Here is a 22,756-nt window from a genome sequence, read left to right as displayed (position 1 = left end):
CACCCCAATTCTTGTATGTATAAATAAATAAATTTTTTAAAAAAAGCAACTTGGGCCTCCCCTGGTGGCGCCGGAGGTTGAGCGCCATGCTGTGAAGCTGTCCACAGCCTCTGCAGTGTCGTTTTAATCCCGCCCGGCGGGCGAGGTTCCCACCCTCTCCTGTCTCGCCTGCTGCTCCCCTCAGCAGTGTACTTCGTCAGTCTGCCTGTTCTGTTCCCCACTCTGTCTCTGGTGAATCCTCTCACCCTCCCACACATCTGGCCTGTATTCTGGTTCTTGTATAAATAAATAAATTTTTTTTAAAGCAACTTACCCATTTCTTAAAGGTTGTCCAATTTGTTGGAATAGAGAAATCTTATTTCATGAAGGATGAGGGAAGAAAGCTTGACTCATATAAAAATTTTAATTGACTTCATTTTTATTTCATAAGCAGTCAGCATGTTGTTTTATTGCTCTAGACTCCTGACATGATTTCAATTATAGCAAACCTTTTTCATACATGATCCACTTCTAAATTTTAGGATCTGCAACATCCTAAAATGTATGCTAGGCCGGGTGTTCTCCTGCCTATTCAGGAGATGGGGTGAGGACAACTGGGTGTGAGGCAAGTCCTCCCTAATTCATATTTGGACTAAGACAAAATAACCATAATATGAGTGGGAAGGGAAAGATAATAATTCACTTTTGCTGACAATTTAAAAATTTCCATACAGCTCAATTGTTTGGGGAGAGGAAGAGGTGGTGGGGGGGCAGTAAGAACAAAACGTCTGGGTGACTTTAAACCCCACTGCTTACAGAATTTCATATTCTTTCCCAAAAACCAGGGCAGGAACTAGTTACTAAACAATCACCCTTTTTACTTTTGCCTTCCTGAAAGAGAATTAGTAAAAGAAGTTTGGGTAATTGGTGCCTGAACATGAAATAGCAGGTATGTGAGAATGTTTTGTGATTGTGTTTCCTTAATGATTCTGGTTGTTTCTTGTTTGTTTAAAGCAAGCATAGAAACACTGTGGTTTGGACAAAATCTTCAACAAGGTACTTCCACCCAATGTGCACTACTACAGTGTTGCTACTCTGCAACGCCTAGGAATTGACAGCCCATGTCAATGAGGCAGCTATGCTAACTGTGTGGAATAATAAGCAATGTTACTGAGAACAGGGGAAAAATGATGTTGCTGAGCTTTGGCTAGCATAATTTCTCTAGCCAGTAAACTCCCATTTGTTTGATGAAACACAATACCAACCCCGCCCCTCTCCAAAAAATGTTTAGTTTTAATGAGAAAACAAAATCTGGGGGTCTCCCTGGTGGCGCAAGGGGTTAGGACGCAACCTGTGAAGCTGTCCACAGCCCCTGCAGTATGAGTTCGGTCCCTAGTTGGCCAGGGAGCTACCCACATGGTGCAGCAGACCTCTCCTGACTCATCCACTGCGCCCCTCAGCAGTGTACTTTGGTCAATCTGCCTGTTCTGTTCCCCACTCTGTTTTTGGTGAGTCCTCTTACCCCCCACACTTCTGACCCGTACCCCAGCTCTTGCATGCATAAATAAATCTTTAAAAAAGAAACACAAAATCTGTCACAATAAAGTCCTATTATTCACTGAAAAAGTATCTTCCCATACTAGATTGCCACACTAATGCTGCTGCTTAGTGATAGGTTTCATTTGTCACTTGCCTTTAAATAAAAAAAAGTCACTTTTAAGTGAAATTTGGCGCTAAAGCAATAACCAAATATGAAAAAACAACAGCTTGATAATTATGTAAAATGTAGCTTATTAACACGTAAGACCAGTGTCCTAACCCCTGAGCAATGGAGCCAGCTGCTCCAATGTATTTTAATCCCTATGTTGTGTGGCACAATGCTGGGTGTCTGGTCCTCACAATGACTGCGAGGTGGGTGATGACATCTCATGTTATAAGTGAGAAAAATGTTGCCCTGATTCACAGAAATATGTCCTCTGTGCAAGGAGGTGCACTGAGAACAGTGAGCTCTGCCTTGACAATGACCGCAGTTTGTAGCTGGCGTGAGGATGGAGACCGTGGCTCACAGAACAGGGCGAGCTCAATCTCATTAAATGGATGAATGTTCCATTCAGAGAAAAAGCACAAATAAAAATTCCCTTTCTAGATGGCAGAGTAGAAAGCTGATTTCTTCCACTGGAAATACGTTTCCTTTTAAAAAACTTAGTTCAGTAAGATAATTATGAATTATAATTAATAAGAGAGTAGTATTTTCCCCATGCAAATGGTTTCCTAGCTCTCTGATGTTTGCACTATTTATATTCGAGGAGTGTTTGGAAATGTTACAAACAGTGATAATGATTGAAACAATTACCCAAATCACTAGTTTGAAAGGACATTTTTGTTTTTAATTTATGGATTTTTTTGTTATTGTTGTTAATTTGAACTGGCAACAAAAAGCTGCTCTGAACCTTCTCTTTTCTGGACAAAAACAATTCCAGATTTACCACCAGCAGGAATAACATTTTTTTTTTCTCATGTATCTGCAGCTATTGCTTTCAATTTTGAATTTTTTATTTGGAAAATGTGAATTTTATTCAGCAATGTGTTTTTACAACTTCCATTGATATTCAGTACAAGTTGAAAGTTCTCTGTGAAGCTTCTGACCAGAGCAAACTGAAACAGAGAAGATACACAGGGAGGCAGAAGCCCACTGCTGCTACGACAGCCGTGTATTTCACTCGGGAGTGACGTAGACATAAAGAAAAGATGCTATTGGGCTTGGTTAGTGTATTCACAAAAGATCTACTTCAACCATAAAATAAAGACAAAGTGAAGACCTGGACATAGTGTTTCCTCTCAACATCAGTCATGTGGACCCTTGAGAAGCAATAATAAACTCTCCCAAAGCTGAGTGGCCGGCATGTGGCTAGCCCAGGCATGTTCATTGCTCATCAGCTCCAAACTGACTTTTTTTTTTTGGCCTAAAAAAAAACCAGGGGCTGCACTGAGACTGACCCACCATGACTGACCCACCATGTATCGCTGATGTGAAGCCCTCTCCAGCTTAGTTGTGTTTGTTTCACTCTTGCATCTTCATGTCTCTCCTCTGAAGTTGCTGAACAGGCCCAGCAAGTCAGGGAGCCTGGAGAAGGAGCAGGGCCCCAGCTTCAGGGCTGGCCAGGCTTGTTGCTGGGGTGCAGTGGGTGCTTAGCACCCTGCTTGTCCATGCTGGAGTTGATGCTGTCTGTGTCCTTCTCTGGCTCCGGGACGCAGGTGCAGCCCACAGGGATGGTGACGTACTCCTCGGTGTACACTGAGCGCCCCCCTGCGCAGGCCGCTGTCCGCCGAAGGATGACTGTGGGCATGTAGACTGGGGTGCTCCGAAAGTGGAAGTCCTCCTCCCCAAAGAGCCCAGTCAGGCAGCCCCTGCACAGGCAGTAGGCCTCTGGCAGGTACTTGGGATACCTGGCTGGGTCATAGGAGATTCTGCAGGGGAGAGAGAAGGGTTTAGCTTAAGCTTGGGAGCAGCTGGATCTTACCACATGCTGAGAAAAGGCAGCCTTTAAAAGAACTTTGTTTCTAGGGCTAGTAGGAATTGAGATCAATGATTAAATGGAGCAAGAATATAGGGGAGCCAAATAAGGGATCAGGGAAAAAATAGTAACAATTAAAAAAAATTAACAGGCAACTATAAATCAGAGACATTCTGCAGGGGAGGAGGGAGAGGGATCAAAGCAAGGGAGGGAAGAACACAAGGACCTAGGGTGATGGAGCACAGGTGAGCTGGTGGTGGGAATTCTATGGGGACTACACCTGAGAGGTGAAAGCAAATATTGCACAAAAATGAACAATATGTAAAATATATATAAATAAATATAACTTACATTAAAAATAAATAAATGGAGCAAGAAAAAAGGGCAGCCTTGTCATTCTATCTCACAGTTAGTTTCTATGCAAGACTCCAATCTAAGACAGATAAAACCTGACAACTCTTTTATTTAAATGGTGAGCACTGATTTATAGCTATCCTTAGGCCAGTCTCTAAACATGCTTTTGGAGTTTACATGCACAGAAGAATAAAGTCTATACATGTAGCATCTGCACCACAGGGCCCACTCATCCTACTGGGATATAACAAGACTGATTCCCTGTGGGCCTGGGGCTCACTACCCTAGGTCTGAGGGGGCTTCCCAGAGCAGTGGTCCCTGAGACCCCATAACCACCTCCCTCCAGTCACCAGGCCTTCTGCAGGACCACACGGGGCAATATCCACCAGGGTGGCCTGCCCACATTGGCCCCCAGAATGGGGTCCTCTCTGTCTCAAATCCTCAAGAGACAAAATAGCCATATGTTATGGACACAGGTCACTGACTAAACCACCCGCAAAGGTAGTTCAGGACACCAGTCCAGAAGGCTTCAAGAGGATCCATCTCCCTCTGTCAGTCAGGTGCACAGGCCTCCTCTCTGATGAGATGAAGATGCACCCATAGAGGGAAGGCCTAGTCAGCCAGGGACGTTTCAGAAGTGAACCATGGTTTAAACTTGGTCATTTTCTCTTACCTTAAAAAATGAAAAATGGGAATACCATATGACCCAGCAACCCTACTCCTGGGCATGTATCCAAAGAGTATGAAACCATCAATACAAAACACTTATGTTCTGCATGGTTCATAGCTAGGACACAGATGCAGCACTGGTCGACAACTGAATCAAGAAGATGTTGCATAGCCACACCCTAGAGTACTACACATCCATAAAAAAGGATGACATGTAGTCATTTTCAACAAGATGGAGGGAGTTTGAGAGAGTTATGTGCATCAAAGTGAGAATGATAAAAACAAATACTGGACATTTCCAGCTGCTGAGATGGCCTCTTTCCCAAACCAGTATCAACTCAGTGAAGACCTGCCATATTTTAAGGTCCAGTTCAAGTTATCCCCTTATGGAGTTTTCAAATTTCCTTTGTCAAATATAATCTCCCCGCACACCACAGTCTGGTGATATTTTGTGCCTCTGGCTGGAACTACATTTTCTCTCTGCCCTCCCTGGAAAGGAAGGGTAAGGACTGTATTTTATTTATCCTCATGCCCTGTGTAGGGTAAATGGTTTGGTAAATGGTTTTCAGGCTTTTCTGTCCTCCCACCATTAGGATTGCCCTGCCTAAGGGCCACCTGCAGTTGTTACATTGTTGCAAACTATCTTGTTTACTTCTGGGTGCACTGGGATAGTCACCAAGAGAGGCAGAAGCAGAAGAGGCAGGAGAGAGAAGGGGAAAAAGAAAGGTAGAAGAAGAGAGAGAGAAGCCCAGAGTGAAGACTTGGCTGGGGGCTTGAAGGACCTGCCGGCCTCCTGGCCCCCAGGCACCCCTGCCTGCCATGTACCTGTTTGCTACACTACATGTAAAGCTCAATAAAAGCCTGAGAAAGCCACCGAGGGCTCCAGGACTCCTCCTTTCCCCCATCTGCGTGGATCACAGAAACCTGCTCAGAGCCCATCCTACCCCTACACCCTGCCCTGCCACTGCAGAGCTCTGCACAGACTAAGAGCCACAGACTGTGTAAGTGTGTGTGTAAGTGTGTGTGTGTGGTGGGGTGACGGTGTGTCCCACCTGTGGTTCTTCCTGCCTCCCTACCCAGGTCAGCAGAAAAGCCAAAATCTGAAGGAAAAGGAAGGTACAGTATCACCAGTCTCGGCGTTCCAGCTCCACGGACACCTGGTCTGGGGAAAGGGAGCAGATTAAACAGCTACCCGCAGAGGGTCACTCTGCAGAGGCAAATGTCCAAACAATTGCTTGGAGTTAACCCAATCATCACAGCAGGGTGCGCCTGCTGGCAAAGATGTTTCCTGGGTGGATTCATCCAGATGGAGAAGGGAGAAAAGACACTAGGAGTCGGTCAAAGCCTGGAGCTGGGGGATGTGTCAGAGCTAGACCCAAGCAGGCTGCAAGCTGGGGCTGGAGTGATTCAGGGAGGCTGGACCACCAGGGCTCTTGAATTCAGGCTGAGTGGATTTTCCCCCTGAAGACAGTAAGATTTCACCCTGAAGACATTATAAAGGGAAGTTGGGATTTTATCTCCTTCAGGCTAAAGAGTAAAAGAGAGTATGGAAGCCAAGAGTGCACCCACCACCTTCACTGAAATTGGAGACTGTTCAATGATTAGCTTAAAGGTGGTAGTTAAAGAGGCTCCATCAGGGGAGTGTATAAGGGACACCGAATAAAAGGCAGGAAAACCACCTGTTAAGGGAGAATGAGCCTAACCTGTCAGAAGCAGGAGCGGCCTCCTTGCAGACAAGAGGGGAGAGTCTGAGAAAGGGGTGGTTACAACCACCCTCTGCCAGCGTATCGGCACCTCAGGGCGGGGAGCACTTAAGTGGCACCGGAGCAAGAGCCAACCATGTGTGTATGTAGGAAACTCAGCAGAAACTTCATACAAAGGGGGCGATGAGGGAGGGCCTCACTACAGACGTGAGGTCTCGGCACCTGGCGCGTCCTGGTTGCGAGCATTTGTGGAGTACATGCTGACATCTGGACAATCTGGGAAAAGAGTGCTCAGGACAGGAGTTGTCACAACATTTTGTTAGTTTGAAGTTGTTTCCAAACGAAGAGTGAAATAATAAAATGGGAAAAAATACAATTTTTAAAAGCAAATCAGGGAAACTTGAACTTAACTGAATATTTGAAGATATGAAGGAAGTATTAGCCTCTAGGTGGGTTAGTGGCATCACTTGGTGCGGTCTAACAGAGTCTGTACTGAGCAGAGATCCACAGGGACAGCACTGAGGACCAGTGGGGTCACAAAGTACCTCCTGGGCTTGCCAAGGAGTAGGGCAGTGGTCCTCATCAACTCAGGCACTGATGAAGCAAGCTCTTGAGAAGGGCAAACCGTGCAGGCGTGACCCTCTCCAAAGCACAAGCAGAGGACAAACCAAAGCAAAGCACAGTGGGTAAGTCACTGGAGGTGAGGTCAGAGGATGAGGAAGAAAGTGAGGGTACAGGTAGTTAGAACAGGGAACCCCAAGCCCTAGCCCACGTGACCCAAGATTGTTTATGGTCTGAGAAACAATCAAGGGACCAGTAGGGTCCCCTCAACCCAACTAAAAATGGAACATTCAGAACGCTAAAACAACACAATGCTAAAACAGCAGGCCAAAGCTCGTTCCAGAAGGCAGGCCAGGTAACGTGGGGAAACTCAGGGGGCCACAGAGCTCAGGAGACTCCATCCCCAGGTCCAGCCAATCAGCAACAGACACAATGCAGAGACACCCAATGGCCGAACCCCACATCTTGCCCACGTACTCATATAAACTGTTTTTTGGCCCCTCAGCGGCTCCCACTCTGGACCCCTCTGCTCAGAGGGCTTTCCTGTCCTTCCTATCTATCAATAAATCTCTTGCCTTTTTAAAAAATCTGTAATTGGCCTCAAAGTTGAATTCTTTCTTCACCCAAGACAACAACTGCGAGTCCCTGGACCTTGAGGCCCCAATTCACTGCAAGACGAATTAGGCCAAGCGGAAGGGGAGGGGAGGGAGCAACAGGAAGTAGCGCCGCCGCCCAGGCATAAAAGCAGAGTCCATACAGAAGGACGTGCCCAGAGGGCCTGGAGTACGTGTACTGGCAAGGTAGAGATGTGGTGACACGCAGAAGTGGGAACAGGCCGTGAAGTGCAGCTGAACAGCTGGAGCTGACCCTGCAGACCTGGGAGCCAGTAGGATCTGCACATGGCAGACACAGCGAGGCTGAGGTCAGAGAGACCGGCAATTGGGGGACAAGTTATGGGGGCAGGAAGGCAGGCCCAGGCTCATTTTCCAGGTCTGTGCTCTGTCACTGACCCGAGGGCATCAGAGATCCCTTCAGCTGGCAACAACTATACTTTCTCCTGCCAAGTAGCAGGGCGGCAGGCACGGGTCTCACACACAGGTCACTGTGGGGAGGACACTTGGCTGCTGCCCTGTCTAGATGGATCGTCCTATTGACAATACCAATCACAGGTCCAGCGGTGGGCTCCTGGGACTGAAATTTTCCCTGTCACAGTGATACCGCTGGGCTCAGGCTCTGTGACAAGGAGACTCCACTACCCCCGCACCAGGGGACATAAGAAGGCACAGGACCGGTGGCTTTCACAGGGTGGCTTTCACAGCCCCCCAGGCTGTGAGGATCATACCTGTGGCCACTGCAGGAGCAGAAAGCACAAGACAGACATTGTGCAGGACACAAGTTGGGGGATGGAAAAGAGGTCAGGAGCTAAGGTCTGGAGGCCTCAGCACAGCCAGGAGACAGACACATTGCTGAAGCCCATTGCTCCAGTCTCCTGCTTTAGGATTCTGGGACAAATGTGAGTGAGGAGTGCTTTTTGGTTGAAACAAGCTGCCATGGAAACCACAGGCAAGAAATCAACAGGGACCTTTCTCTCACCAAACAGAGAAATATGATCAAGTAAGGGTCTCGCATGGCTGCCTTGCCTCTGTGAGCAAAAAGTCTTTTGTCTTCACATTTCCTGCACGCTGCTCCTGGGAAGCTTGGCACAGGAACACTTGAAACAAATCAGGTTTTCCCTCCATGGGATCCCAGAAGGTCCTTGGGCTACATGTGAGGCCTGGCTTGAGTGAGTGACAGCTGGCTCAGCTTAATCCAAGAACAAAGGATGAATCCTCCAGGGATGCTTAGAGGTGATGGAAAATGAGCTCAGAGAGGAATGTAAGTGACAGCAGGGACAGAAAAAGAGCACTTCCCCTGGCACCCTGAACTTGGTAGGAAACAATTTAAAGCGGTTCCAGGAGGACACACTCAACAATGAGCACATTCCAGGAGAGAGCCACAGGCCCACCAGGCTTTGCATCTGAGGCCCAAGTACAGCTGCGGCATATACTGGCACGGATTCATCGATGTGGCTCACCCTCTGCTTTGTAAGACATGACATTATTTTAATTGTAAAATAGCAGAGGCTAAGAACAATTGCTCATTTCACAGACAACCCAAGACCCCAAATCCACAAACAAGATGGGTCTTCTCCAGCACAGCACAGACCAACACCCACAGCACTGAAGATGTGAATGAAGAGACATGGGTGGTCACAGTGCACCAGGACTCAGAGCAACGCATCCCCCCCGACAGACTTTCCTAAAAAAAGGGCTGCCCCACACCTCAAATGTTTGTCTGATTTAGTTGCCAACCAGTGATACTGGAAATCACTGTCCACGCCTGGTTCCTGCAAAGTGAAGGGGATGGAATTGATGACCATGCCACTGTCTCCAGCTTCGTGGTGGGGGGGACTGATAATGTGGCCTTATTATCAATGTTTTCTGCTTAGAAAAGATACCTGTTATTCACTGAGTCTCTAAGACATTGGAGAATTCCTTGAATTAATCTGATTAATGAATGAATTAATTAATCTAGAGTCAGTGCAATTCCAGCCAAATTCCCAGTGAGCTTTCTCTTAGGAATTAGCAAAGTGATGCTACCACTCTTAAAGAGAAGAGGACCAAGACTAACCAAGACATCATTGATGAATATGGGGGGAGGGTACTCACTAGCAGATATTGAGACTTTACAAAAACTCTGGCAATAAAAAGGCATCTGGTGGCCTCCCTGGTGGCACAAGCGGCTAAGCACCGCACTATGAAGTCATCCACAGCGTCTGCAGCACGAGTTCGATCCACGGCCAGCCAGAGAGCAACCCACATGGTGAGGCAGACCTCTCCTGTCTCGCCCGCTGCTCCCCTGAGCAGAGTATATTGGTCGGTCTGCCTGTTCTGTTCCCCACTCTGTCTCTAGTGAATCCTCTCACCCCCTGTATCTCTGGCCTGTACCCCAGCTCATGTATGCATAAATAAATAAATCTTTAAAAAAAAAAAGGCATCTGGCAAGCTGGAGCTAACTGATTTCCCTTTCCAAGAGCTAAGATTCCTCTGAAAAGACCTGTCTTTGCTTGGAATGGAAGCAACGAAAAAGAAAGCATAACCAAGTTCTCCAAAATGCGATTTCTCAGACTACCTGCATGAGAACCATGTGGAGTTCTGTTAAAAGCACAGCGTCTCACCTTCTAAACCCCACCCACCCACAAAACAACAAAACTGCAGGCTTACAAGCAGCCCATGTGACCCATTTTGTTCATTTAAAATGGGGACTCACTCCCATCGGCAGAAGGCCACCCCAGCCAACAGCCCATGACAAAGTCAGGCAGTATCTCCACAAGGCAGTCAAGAGACTGACCAGGGATGGTTGACTGCACTATTCCCAATAATTAGAATTTTCAGTTCCGACCAGTCCAGGACTTTCTTATGCAGAAGAGTTTAATCAATGCAGGTCCTTGTTAACCAACCAGCAACTGGAAACAGAAGGACAACAGAGGTTTCAGCTGTTCTTCCTAGAGGTGCACAAATGAACTTTCAAAAAGTGACTGCTGTTCCCCTGCCCCAAGACTGGGAATTCATGGCTCTGCGGTGGGGCCGAGGTATTGAGAATTTTTATTTTATTTATTTTTTTTTTTCAGATTTTTATGGGCTTTTTATGCTAAATCAGGGGACAGAGCAGCTTCCCTCTCAGCGTTTCTCTGGCATTCTCTGGGCTTTTTTAAAAGCTCCCCAGATGATGATTCTAACATACAATCGTGATTGGGGCTGTGTAGTCCTAGGTGTAAGAGGTTTAATGAATCACTTAGTAAGGGTCTGTGTTCTAGTACTTTCCCCTTTGGAACAAATCCTACACTGGAAGTGGTTATGAGCCTACAGGGGAAAGAAGGGTAAACTGAGGCCCAGAGTGGCAGGGCCAGTTCCAAGAGGACTCTTCCTTGGCCAGGGAGTGAGTGGGGACATGAAGATCCCCTCTGCCAGAAAGCTGTGGCCTAAGGTCTCATCAGTTTCACCCTCTCTCTATCTGCTTAGGTCTGAGAGAGCCAAAGATCTGCTGCTGCTGCCAGAAAGTCCTAGAAAAAGCTCCTCTGGTCCTTTCAGGAAGCATCATTGCACGATTCTCATGGAAGAGGCCAGGGAGGAACCAGCCCAGGAGCAGAGCGCTCTGCCTACACTGTGAGTGTCACCCAGGGTCCCCACCTGGCCCTCTTCCCTGGCCAAAGAGAGCCAGGTGTTGGTCCTAACCCCACTTGAGGACTAAGCTGTCATGTGATCCTGAACTTGGAAGCAAGGTCAGTTCCAGAGCTGAGCCAGTGCAACCAACTCTGGAGTGATCCCAGCACCTCTGCCAACCGGTTGGCTCAGGGCCACTGGGGCCACCGGACTCAGCTTGCCTCTCCTCTCCATTTATTCTGGAGGAAACTGAGGCACTGACAGGACGGAGTGTCCCTGGGCACCTGGCTTGGCCTGCCTGTGGCACAGCCTGCACGGCCCAGCTCTGCAGTGGCTGCTCAGTGGAGAGCCGGGCCTGGGAGATGGGCACAGTTACATCAGGAACCCTCTGGCTTCATGGAAGATCTGTTCATTTGGGAGATTTGGGAAGAGTCGAGAGAGTCTAATGGCTTGGAAAAGAAATTGGAAGCTAATTAAAAAAAAAAAAAAGCTTTACAGAGAGAAAAAGAAAGCAATGAGAAGAGCCAGCATTTCTCAAAAGTTTTCATCCTTCGGTCACGGCAAATGCTGTGCAGCTGGGAAACAGTCCTTCAAAGGCAAAATACATCTCATGCCCTGGGATGGCTTAACTATCTCTGTTCAGGGGGAGCTGCAGAATTTGGGTTCAGAGCCATCTTTGATGTGTCTGTCCCTGGGGCAGGTGGTGAAATGCCTGTGTGTTGGGGGGTGGGGGGCACCTCCATCCAAGATGAATCAGCTGTTGTCTCAAGTTGGGTAAAAGAAAGAATTCACGTCAGCGTAGACTCTATTTAACTCCAGAAGAATTCCTGGTGGATCATTTTCTCTTTGCCCTTATTAATTCAGTAAGCAATATACTCATCGCCCTTCTTCAAAAATGTCCCGTGGCATTTCTGGAAGGCAGCATTTCTGGAAGGCAGACACAAGAGACAACAGCACTGCGTGCAGTATTTTTCTGGACTTGCCTCAATGCTTCTGTGGTAGGAGGGGCACACATGTTATGGGGGGGGGGGACACTGGAACATTGTATCATTCCCAGGTACTATAAGAATAAAACTGTGGCAGTTAGAGAAATCACTACCAAAGAGAAACAAATCTATTTTCAGAACCAGAGACTTTAATCTCATGGCAATGCTTTTATTTTCACTCCGTAAGAGGATGGTAGATGCACTTGAGTCCATATTAAATAGCTCAGAGAAAAAAATCTGCGATGTACTTTGGTCAAATTACCCATCATATCTCCATAAAATACACTTTGGGAAAAAGAGTATTTTTCCCCAGAACCAGCTGCTGTGAACATCAAGTCTGAAGACGGCGCTATGAAGATGGTGCTCCACACTGGGCTAAAGGCTGTAGCTGGAGACTGGCAACTGCAGGCGCTCGTGTCTTTGTTCTTTTTCTTGTCCCTTCTCCCCATCCGTCCCTCCCTTTCTTGTAGGGCATTGTGATGAGACAGTGGGACAGGACTCAGCACCTGACTGACTGGCCTGTTTAGCTGCAAGTATTCCCTGAAGACGGGCTTTGTTAGCTTGACCTTAAGTCATGAGAATGAACCCACAGATCTGAAGCAGGGACCCAGGAAAAAGTGAACTTGCTAGGGAGACACACTATCACTAAGAAAGAACTCCCCAAATTCCAAAGATCACAAACCAAATGGAAGGTAAGGTCCACCGGAGCGTGAGCTGGCACAGTGCTGCCCTCTGTCTGTCACCAGCAATCTGGCAGGACCTCCCGGTCTGCCGCCCCAGCCCCACGCAGGGCCTTTGCTCTCAGTAAGGCACACAAATTTGCAAGTGTGTAAAGGGGAGAGGGTACATTTGAGAGAAAACCTATGGGAATGTTAACAAAGGGGGGCAACTGTAGTGGAGGTCACTCTCTCTAATTAAGGTTATACTCCTTTTATAACTAAAAAACGATATGATAAAGAAAAAATGAGGTAAACAAATGGTGTCGTGACTGAGGTGCAACCTGGAGGGCTGGGGGGAGAAATCCATTCTGAGACAAGGCCTGACACCACCCCTTTCTCTCCCCGCTGTCACTATCTCATGAGGGTCACCCTCTTTCTGCAGAGTAATATGGGATACATGATGGATACCATTTAATAAGGTTAAAAACTAAGTCCCCACCGCTGGCCCAGGGCTCAGATCTGGCAGGCAGAAACACATAAGGGAATGGACCAACCCAGCTCCAGAAATGCAGAATCAGGGCTTCTGTGTCAAAGGCAAGTGCCTGAGACAAGGCATCCCTGTAGATAACCGGTGCAAACTGGCACCCCAAGTTAGAAAACAGAGTATAAAAGAGCCTCAAATTCTCCTTCACATGCAGACCTCTCCTGTCTCACCCCCTGTTTCTCTTAGCAGGGTATTTCAGTAACTCTGCCTTTTCTGTTCTCTGTCTCTGGTAAATTCTTTCACCCCACACCTCCTGCCTTACCCTGATATTTCTCCCCACTTCAATGGCCAGGCCTAGGCAAACAGAACATTTGGGTGAGCTATAATTTAGGGTTAGAGGAGGGTGAAGCAAATCTATCCTTTTTATTGCAACCTTTCCTGACAAAACCTTTTTAAAATGCAGCTTTGTTAAATATCCCAAGATAGATTCATCCAACTGAGGTCACCCTGTGAGGTTCCTACAGGCTGGCCACTCATGGGCAACTGTGACCTATTTGCTATCTACAAATCACAGCAGAACATTCCTTGACTACCTATATCGTGAGGCAGGCCTGGGGACACTGAGGCTGCTGTTGACCTGATTACGTGACTATCTCCATGGTGGTCTCGGGATAACTCTGCCTGTGATAACATCTACTTTGCTGACGCAAATGTCTCTTGATGCGTTGTCACGATGTCCCTTTCCTTCTCCCTTGTAAAACTTTGTCCCCCATTCCCATCCTACCCGCCAGTCCCTATTCCTCACACTAATGTCACATGATCAGCTTTTACGATCCTGTATGATTTTAATAAATGGCACAAGAACTTCTGCTCAAGTAGCAGAGTCTTCTTGCCTCGCAAACCTGCTCCATGACTGCTGTGTCCTTCGTCTTCCCGTGGCAAAGCGGCAACAAAGTTCCTGTCGCTACAAGCCCGTGAATAGGACCTCACCCAACCCACACATGCACTGGAAGCTGCTGCTGCCCGCTGTGCTCCTCTTCCCCCAAATCACCCGGTGGACAGGCCTGCTAATAGAGGGTGCTGCCTATGTGGGTTGTCCATGGGAAGTCCTGATCCTTACTCATCCTGCAGAGACTTGCGCCTGTCCTGACCCACTTGGGGCGCACCCTGCCCAGACACCCCTGCTTGCAGACGCATCTGCTGGTGAACATTTGCCCCAGCTGCGGGTGGCCCGCTGCCTCCCCAAACTCCCAGTGGACTCTACTTTTAAGGCACTAGACCTTCTCCTCCCCTGTTCTCCTCTCCTTTTCTCAAGATCCTGTTTCTTTTTTATTGTCCCCCATTCTCTTGCTGTTATTGTCATTCATGGAGCTGTCTGCTGCAAAACAGACTTAGGTGTAGAATCTCCAATCCCCTGGAGAAAAAATGTTATATGGAAAAGGTACAAAGCCTAAAAATAAACTGTTATTCATATCCTGGAGAAAAGTTATCTTTAGACTGCTGCTCAAAACTGAAAAATATAAACAATTCAAATTTACTTAGAGTACTGGTAGGTGTTAGTCTTAGGGCTTCCAACATAAACAAGTGTGAACACCTCAGTGTTCTTACAACATGCTTCTTACTACACTGGTTTGGCTTAAAAAACTAAACTGAGCACTCACTTTATTTTATTTTTGGCATTTTTTGTTTTTAAAGTTTAAGAGAAACAAACATGATGCCACAGAGCAAATGAGAAAGTGTTTTTCTATTCTGTGAGCTGAAATGTTGCTTTTCTAACAGTGCCCTGGTCAGGAGCACAGGCTGGATTGGAATCAGAGGCTCGGGATTTAGGCCCGGCTCCACCGGTGGGGCTTGATGCCTCATCCTGATTCCTTCCTCTATCGAAGGTTCCAGTCTGCAGCCAGACCAGCCGTGGGGTCACAGGGGCACTGCAAACTCTCAGAATGCCAGCCCCGCAGCATGAGAGAGCCAGTGCTTCCGCCCAGGCTCTTAATAAAGGAAAGGCCGCCATTCCTGTGGAAGCGTCTTTCCTTCTTTTTCCTCATGGTTAATTTCCCTTTCTACCCTCAATTTAAAAAGCTTTTAAGTAACTAGTGCATGCACAATTCGGAAGATACAAAGAAAGGAAAAGTAAGGTAAATCTCCTTTTCTTTCTTTTTTTTTTTTTAAAGATTTATTTATTTATTTATACAAGCACTGGGTACAGTCAGAAGCGCGGGTGGATGAGAGGATTCACCAGAGCCAGAGCGGGGAAGAGAACAGGCAGAGTGACAAAATACACTGCTGAGGGGATCAGCGGGCGCGGCAGGAGAGGTCTGTCATGCCACGTGGGACCCTCGCTGGCAGCTGGGGATCGAACCGGCGCTGCAGAGGCTGCAGGCAGCTCTGCAGTCCAGCGCTCAACTGCTGCGCCACCAGGGGAGGCCCAAGGTAAATCTCCTTCTGCCCATGCTCCCCACTGCCCAGTCTCCCCAGAGAGACACCGCCCTAACCAGTTTCCAAAGACACCCCGTGCACCTGTATATGCATCCATTTTAAATGTGACTCTGTATACACATAGCTCATGGAATAGCCTCTCCCCAACACACAGGTGGCAGGTGCTACCCACACTTTCTTGCAGGGATTCTTGTTTTCTTCCCATGGTGGTGGAGATGGGTTGTCCAATTGAGGCACATTTAGAACTGACCTTTTCTCTTTTTTTCAATAACTGTTTATGTAACATTTTATATAACTAGGTATCTATTGGTGGTTGTTTAACTGGCTTCTGATCCCTTGTTAGTAATAAATACCTTTGTTATATATCACTGGCATGTGAGCAAGTGTGGCATAGGAGAGACAGTAGAAATTGGATAGTTGGGGTACTCCCCTGGTGGCGCAGCGGTTGAGCGCTGGGCTGCAGATCTGCTTGCAGCTGCTGCAGTGCCAGTTAGATCCCCGGCCACCAGCGGGGGTCTCACATGGTGCGACAGACCTCTCCTGCCGCGCCCGCTGCTCCCCTCAGCAGTATATTTCGTCAGTCTGCTTGTTCTGTTCCCTGCTCTGGCTCTGGTGGATTCTCTCACCCTCCCACACTTCTGACTGTACCCAGTGCTTGTGTAGATAAATAAATAAATCTTTAAAAAAAGAAATGGGATAGTTGGGTGAAAGGGTATATAAACTTAAAATTTGATAATATGCAGTTGTCCTCCACAAAAGCTGTATCACTTCATCCTTCCCCTCCCCTTGCAGGAGACATGCCTTTTCCCTTGCCAACAATGTTTAAATATAGTTTCAATATGCATTTCGCTTTTTAAGCCAGAGGTTGAGCTCTCTTCATGTTTCCAGCTTCTGAGACACCTGACTTTAGCCCCTGGGAACCGCCCACAACCTCTCCTCCTCTTTTCCTTAGGAAGCTGGTCTTTCATTTATTTGTTTGTAAGAACTCTTTAAGAAATGAGCATTTTGTGACATGGGTTGCAAGTATTTTTCTTATTTTGCCAAGAAAAAAATGGCATATAATTATGTGACCGAATTTATTAATATCATTTCTGGTGACTCTGGGGGTCTGTGAGTTACTAAATAGGTCTTTTCCACTCCAAAATTATAAATAGTATTTTTTTTAATGTTTTTTGCAGTTTTTTTCATTTAAATCTTTGAACTGTCAGGGATTTGCACGTAAAAGTGAGTGGTTACTTCTTCCAATATTTTCTGATTTGCAGCACATTTCCTTCCACATTTCTTATGATTTCCCCCTGGTTTTAGCCTTAAATAACATATCTAAATGCCAGCTTATGGTCTCATAAGTAGCATGTTCTCACTCAGGCTATGCAGGTCCCTGAAACTGCCACCAAGAACCTGAGCCTGTTGTTACACAGACCCCTTTCAGAAGAGACTGCCGCATGCATTGCTGATGTTAATCTTCACAACAACCAGGAGGTGGTAAGAGGCAGTGGTCAGTGCCAGGCACACAGAGGGGCAGGACAGGCAGTTTCCCACCAGTGAACTTGTCCGCCGCAGAGCAGCTGGGAGAAGAGGCCCACTGACTTAGCAAGTGAACCTCCACACTGCTTAGCACTCATGTGGCCGTTACACATGCTGTGTTCCTCCCTCCTCCTCACTTCCACACATCATCCTCATCCACTAGGTCCTGTCACTTTTACCTCTTTAAATAATAACTTTCAAATGGTTCTGGTCTCACTGCCACTGCCCCAGTTCAGACCCTAGTTGCTCTTTGCTGGAAAGGCATGTTTCTGTCCAATGCCTTACCAAGCTATTCCTTACAGGGACACCCTCCTAAGACACTGCTGGCTTCATGGCTTCCTCCATCAAAAAAAACCCCACAGGATATATTGCAAACGTGTAGCATTGCTTATCAGTCTCAAATCTAGCTCTGGTTCCCTCTCCAGACTCATCTCCTACTTTCTTCGCCACAAGTTGCTCCTTGTCTTACTCCCTTGACCTAGGTCTTTCACCCAAAGCCTTTTTCCATGTTGGTGGCCAGTGAAGCTGTGAGCCCTGGGAGAGCAGAGACGCAGGAATAACGGGGGAAGGGAGAATCCTGAGTGTGTGCCCAAGGCACACCAGCTACACCATCACCTGTGCAGGCAGCTCCTACTTCTGAGATGCTCTCTTTACCAGGCCAAGCTCTGAATTTTTGCCCTCTCTCCAAGATGCATTTCAAGTGTCATTTTGATCCTTCATAATACTTCTCAGCTTTAACCTACCACAGAGACGGGTCATGTCAAATCACGCTGTCTCATATTACAACTTCTTTCCCTTCTAATCCCCTCCCTTAGACTTGGAACGCACTTCTGACACTTCCAGGCCCAGCGCATCGGGACCACCAACGGCCCGCAAACAGCAGACTTGCTCATCGGGACTTCCGCAGGCCTCCTGTGCAAAATTCTATAAAAATGATCAAGGATGGCTTGGCCCGGGCCTCTGGGACCTTCATTTAACAATGTTCCTGGCAAAGAAGAGGCGCTCGAGAAACATCTGTTGCCTATGAAGTAACGGAAAAGTAAATAAAAGGCAGCAGGTTTCCTTTAGGGGCATCCTTGTGGGGTTGAACCGTTTCGACCCGCTCCCCCCGCCCGCAGCGCACTCCCCACCTGCCTCTCGGCGCCCCGCCCGCCCGCCCAGCCCGGGCCCTCCGCGTCCCCGCCCTCCGGCCTCCGCCTGGCGAGCCCACCGCCCGCCCCGGCCCTCCGCGTCCCCGCCTCCCGGGCCAGCCCACCTGCCGAGCCCACCGCCGCCCGCTCACCTGTAGGCCCAGGGCGCCACGCTGCGCAGGTTGGTGGGCGGCCGGAAGCGCCGGTCGGGCCTGCCCCCTGCCGGGCAGCTCGCGTTGCGCGCCTGCTCGCGCGGCCCGAGCTGCAGGGTGTGGTGGAAGGCGCCCAGCACGCCCGCCGCCAGCCGCCCGTACAGCTGCTCCAGGAGCTCCTCCGGCCGGTCCGCGCAGCCCCGCGGCCGCGGCGGCCGCCTGCCAGGCCTCAGGGCGTCGGCGCCGGGCGGCAGCGCCAGCAGGACGCCGGCCACGAGCACCCAGACCTGCGGGACAGGCCGCGCTCAGCGCCCGGGCGGAGGAGCCGCGCCCGCCCCGCGCCCCGCGCCCCGCGCCCCGCGCCCCGCGCCCCGCGCCCCGCGCCCCGCGCCCCGCGCCCCGCGCCCCGCGCCCCGCGCCCCGCGCCCCGCGCCCCGCGCCCCGCGCCCCGCGCCCCGCGCCCCGCGCCCCGCGCCCCGCGCCCCGCGCCCCGCGCCCGCCCGCCGATGGGCGCCGACCACACGAGCCCCCGCGCGCCCTCGCCGCCCGTGCGCCGGCCCCGGGCGCCCCGGGGGCCCGCCCCGCGCCGGCCCGCGCACCCCCGGCCCCCGCCGCCGCCGCCGCCCCGAGGCGGGCCGCGCGCGGGGGGCGGGTGCGGGCTGCGCGTGTGCCTGTGCCTGCCCGGCTGCTGCGCCGCGGGCTGCGAGTGCCTGTGACCGCGGCGGCCCGACGCCCGGACGGCCTCGACGCCCGGGCCAGCGGGGTCCGCGGAGCCGCCCCGGACGCGCCCCGCCAGCCGCCCGCCCCCCGCCGCGTGGGCCGCCCTGGCGGGCCCCGGACGCCGCGGGGCCCCCGACTTTGGACCTGGCTCAGCTGCAGTAAGTTCCCTCGGGCAGCGGCGCCGCGACGCCCGCGCGCAGACGGCCCGGACGCGGCTCGAGGGCGCCGCCCGGGGTCTTGGGACCGCCCGGCTCCGCACCCCGGGCTTTCGCGAGTGGAGACCGTCGTGTCACTCACGGAAGGGACTCACCAGGGACCCCAGCGTCGTCTCCGAGAACATCCCGACGTGTGACGAGCCCACGGTACAGACGGGCCCGCGGCGTGGGCGCGGACCGCGCGGGCGTGGCCGGGGCCGAGGTCTGGACCCGCCGGCTGGGAGGAGGATGCGGAGCCCGGGGCCGAGCCCGCCGACTGGCGCCGCCTGATTGGCGGAGAAGGCCGGGAAGGGACTGGTCGCGAAGGCTCCGAGCTCACAAGTAGGGCCAACTTGGTGAAGTTGGGGGAGTCAGATTTTGGCGCAGGGGGATAAGAATTTTCTAGACTGTCCAAGAATAGAGCGCGGCACCTCGAAAAAGAAGCACCTCAAAACCTAGAACTATTCATTCTCTTCTGACATTGCTCCAAGAAATCGCTTAGAAATTTAAAGCAAATCTCTTTCACAAGGTGAGAGGAGGCGGGTCCACCTTTCCTCTACAGGCCCTTAGTGATTCTTCTGTGCCTCTCTATCAACTTTAAAATCCAAGTACTAAATATTTGCCCAGCTTGTATTTTTATGATTGTAAGTGGTCATCACTTGCTCTATTATAGTATTGGAGATTTCCTACTCTATAATAACTAACTTCATGTAAAATAACTAAACCGTCATGTAAAATAAACCTGATACTTTGTGAATAAATTGAAGGGACTGTACATAAATGAAGGAACTATATTGTATTTCAAGAACACAAAAATTTTTGATCATTTCAGTCCAAGAATTAATAATGCTTCATGCTTTTTAAGCGGCAGGCTAATGAATATGTTCATTTTACAACTGTCACACTACAAAAAATAAAAATGAAAGATTCATTCCAGCTTAAAGGTTTTCAAAAATGCAGAAAATACGTAATTTATGACTCCCTAAATGGTTTGCAGCTTTAGTATTTAACTACCGTGTAAACCATTAGCTAAGCTGCATTTCATTTATGCAACACTTTCATATGCCTCCAGTATTCTGTTCCTAACAAGAGTTTAGGAATTTACTGTTAAGAATCCCACTGAAATCTCTAATTTAAGCCATTTACAGCTCTTGGTAAACATTTGTTTTGAGGTTATATAACATTTTCCTGACTAGTAGATTGTTCATGTTCTTAGATTTTTTTCCCCCTGGTAAAGTGGGAGTAAAGATATCAATACTCAAATACTGCTTGTTTTTTATTTGATTGAAAAAATCGTGGGAGTCCTGTAGGCGAGAGACGATCAGAACAACAGTTTCATAAGAATACTCAGTTTGTCTCGTGACAACATCCCTTCATATGTAAGGAGGCAGTGCCAGACAGTTAATTCTGTGTCTTATTCAACAAAATATCTTCCTGTGTGCTGTGTGATAACACGGAAACTTCTCTCTTCTTCTTCCTTGATTATTTTGGAAGTGGAAAAAGAAGTAATTCACTTTCAAACACTTCTCATTTTGTAAAGTAGATCACAAATTACTGAAAATGCCCACCTAATTGATAGAACATAAAATTCATCCTTGGGGAACTAAACAGAATTGAGAAAATGGCTTATAAACAAGTGCAAACCTTTTCAGTTGTTTAATTTATGACCAATTACTCTCAGTTCTGAAAATACTTATGAGTAATTGAAGTAAACATGTTAATTAAATCTAAATTTAAGGCATACCAGTGAGAGAAAAGGCAGCAAAATACTCAAAACTAAACTCATCAGGTTCTTCTTAGAAATGAGTACCTCCTTGATATTTAGTGAAGATGTTACTTTGCTGGTAGTCATAAAAGCTTGATTTTTAAGTAAATTTCAGCTCCTCCTTCTCATCCCTGGTTCACTGAGTCACTTCAGTACTAATGTGTGGTTGGCTACTTCCTTATTTGTCTTCTTGTGTTGCTGAATGTACCAATCTACCTAAACCTTCTTCATCTTTAGACTGTCAGGTCTTTCTACAAATAGTTCTCTTTATTGCTGTGAACTTGGTTAGCACTGGATCTATCAAAACTGTCTGTCATTCCTGGCACATACACACAGATGATTTATTTGATACCCTGGCCTTCAAATGATTACTGGAGCACCATTGTTTTTTCTTTAATCACATCTCAAATCCTCTGATTATATTCTAGATATTATCTTTACTAGTAACTGCACCATATCCAAACTTACAATCTCAAATAACCTATTCCCTGACAGAATCACTTTCTATCCTTACCATGCCTGTAATTCTCTGATCTCCACTCTTGTAATTCTACCACTTTTTACTCATCAACCACTCTTGAATCCTTATTTCTTTTCTTGTGTTTAAGTTCATGCTTCAACAGTCTCACCGTACCTTAACAAACACCCTTAATCTCTTGTTCCTTTCCTTCTGTTTTATTTCCCAGGAATAATCTCAACTCTGGAAATCATGCAACTGGCCCAACTGGACTGTAATTAATGACAATAAATCTCAGATGATCATTCAAAATGCAATGCATTCAATGCAGTTGTGTCTATTATACTTTCCTAGTTATACTCTTGTTCCAAGATCACTTTACATTTCTTCTTTCCTGAAATCTATTAGCAATTCCTCTCCTCCTGTCATACACAGAGGTGAGAACAATTACTTCTCCCCCCCAATATCTTATATAACTGAATTGCATTCAATTTCATATATCCTGCCCTCTCTCTGATGTATTTGATAAACCCTTTCCTGACCCCAGCTTCCTCTCTGTTTTCCACCTAATTTCTCTGTTCCTTTCCATAGCAAAATGCTCTGAGTTGTCATTCTCTGACCCCAAAACCCCCTTCCCATTCTCTGTTCAATGGACTCCAACATTTCATTGCAATGACTTTCATGAGGTAGAAATGATACAAATATTGCCAAAGTCAACTGTCTTTACCTTAGATTTTTCTGCATCATTTGATATAGTTGACTGCTCTCTATTCCTTTTTAATTACTCTGTTTAGTATATTGTTTTTCATCTTTTCATTTTCAACCTACCATGCCCTTATTTAAAAAAATTGTGTCTATTGTAAGTATCACAGGGTTATTATTTCTTAATTTGGTATGTTAATCTTTGTTATTTAATTATAATACTTAAACTTGTTTCTTGTGTTTACCAGTGTAACACATTAGTATTTTCTAATTATGTAATTATTAAGATAATCGGGTTTACTTTTTTATAATTACTAATGTAGTATAAGTACAAGTGGGGTTAAGTTCAAGCCTCCTGTTACCTATTTCCTATTTGTCTTTTCTTTATTCCTTTAGTTTAAAATCTTTCTTTGGACTAATCAGTAATTATATCTTATCCTTTATTAGCTTAAGAAAACTTCGATTTTGATATTATTTCAGACTTATGGGAAAATTGTAAGAACAGTACAAAGAATTATACCCTTCATTCAGATCCATTCCTTGTTAACTTTTCTCCACATTTGC

General features: G+C 47.7%; 1 protein-coding gene across 1 annotated transcript; it reads right to left on the bottom strand.

Annotated features, from left to right (window-relative positions):
- Nucleotides 1–3,128: 3,128 nt before the first annotated feature.
- On the bottom strand, nucleotides 3,129–22,234 carry IL17D (interleukin 17D; the record flags this gene model as incomplete). The annotated part of the gene is given in 5 exon segments (XM_084234867.1): nucleotides 3,129–3,447; nucleotides 18,355–18,656; nucleotides 18,658–18,679; nucleotides 19,385–19,699; nucleotides 22,218–22,234. Coding segments are annotated over 5 exon segments (975 nt in total).
- Nucleotides 22,235–22,756: the final 522 nt, after the last annotated feature.

This window comes from Talpa europaea (genome assembly GCF_964194135.1).
Source record: "Talpa europaea genome assembly, chromosome: 6".
Taxonomy (NCBI): domain Eukaryota; kingdom Metazoa; phylum Chordata; class Mammalia; order Eulipotyphla; family Talpidae; genus Talpa; species Talpa europaea.
The sequence above is the reverse complement of the archived record's forward strand: the minus strand, read 5'-3'. Positions and strand labels throughout refer to the sequence as shown.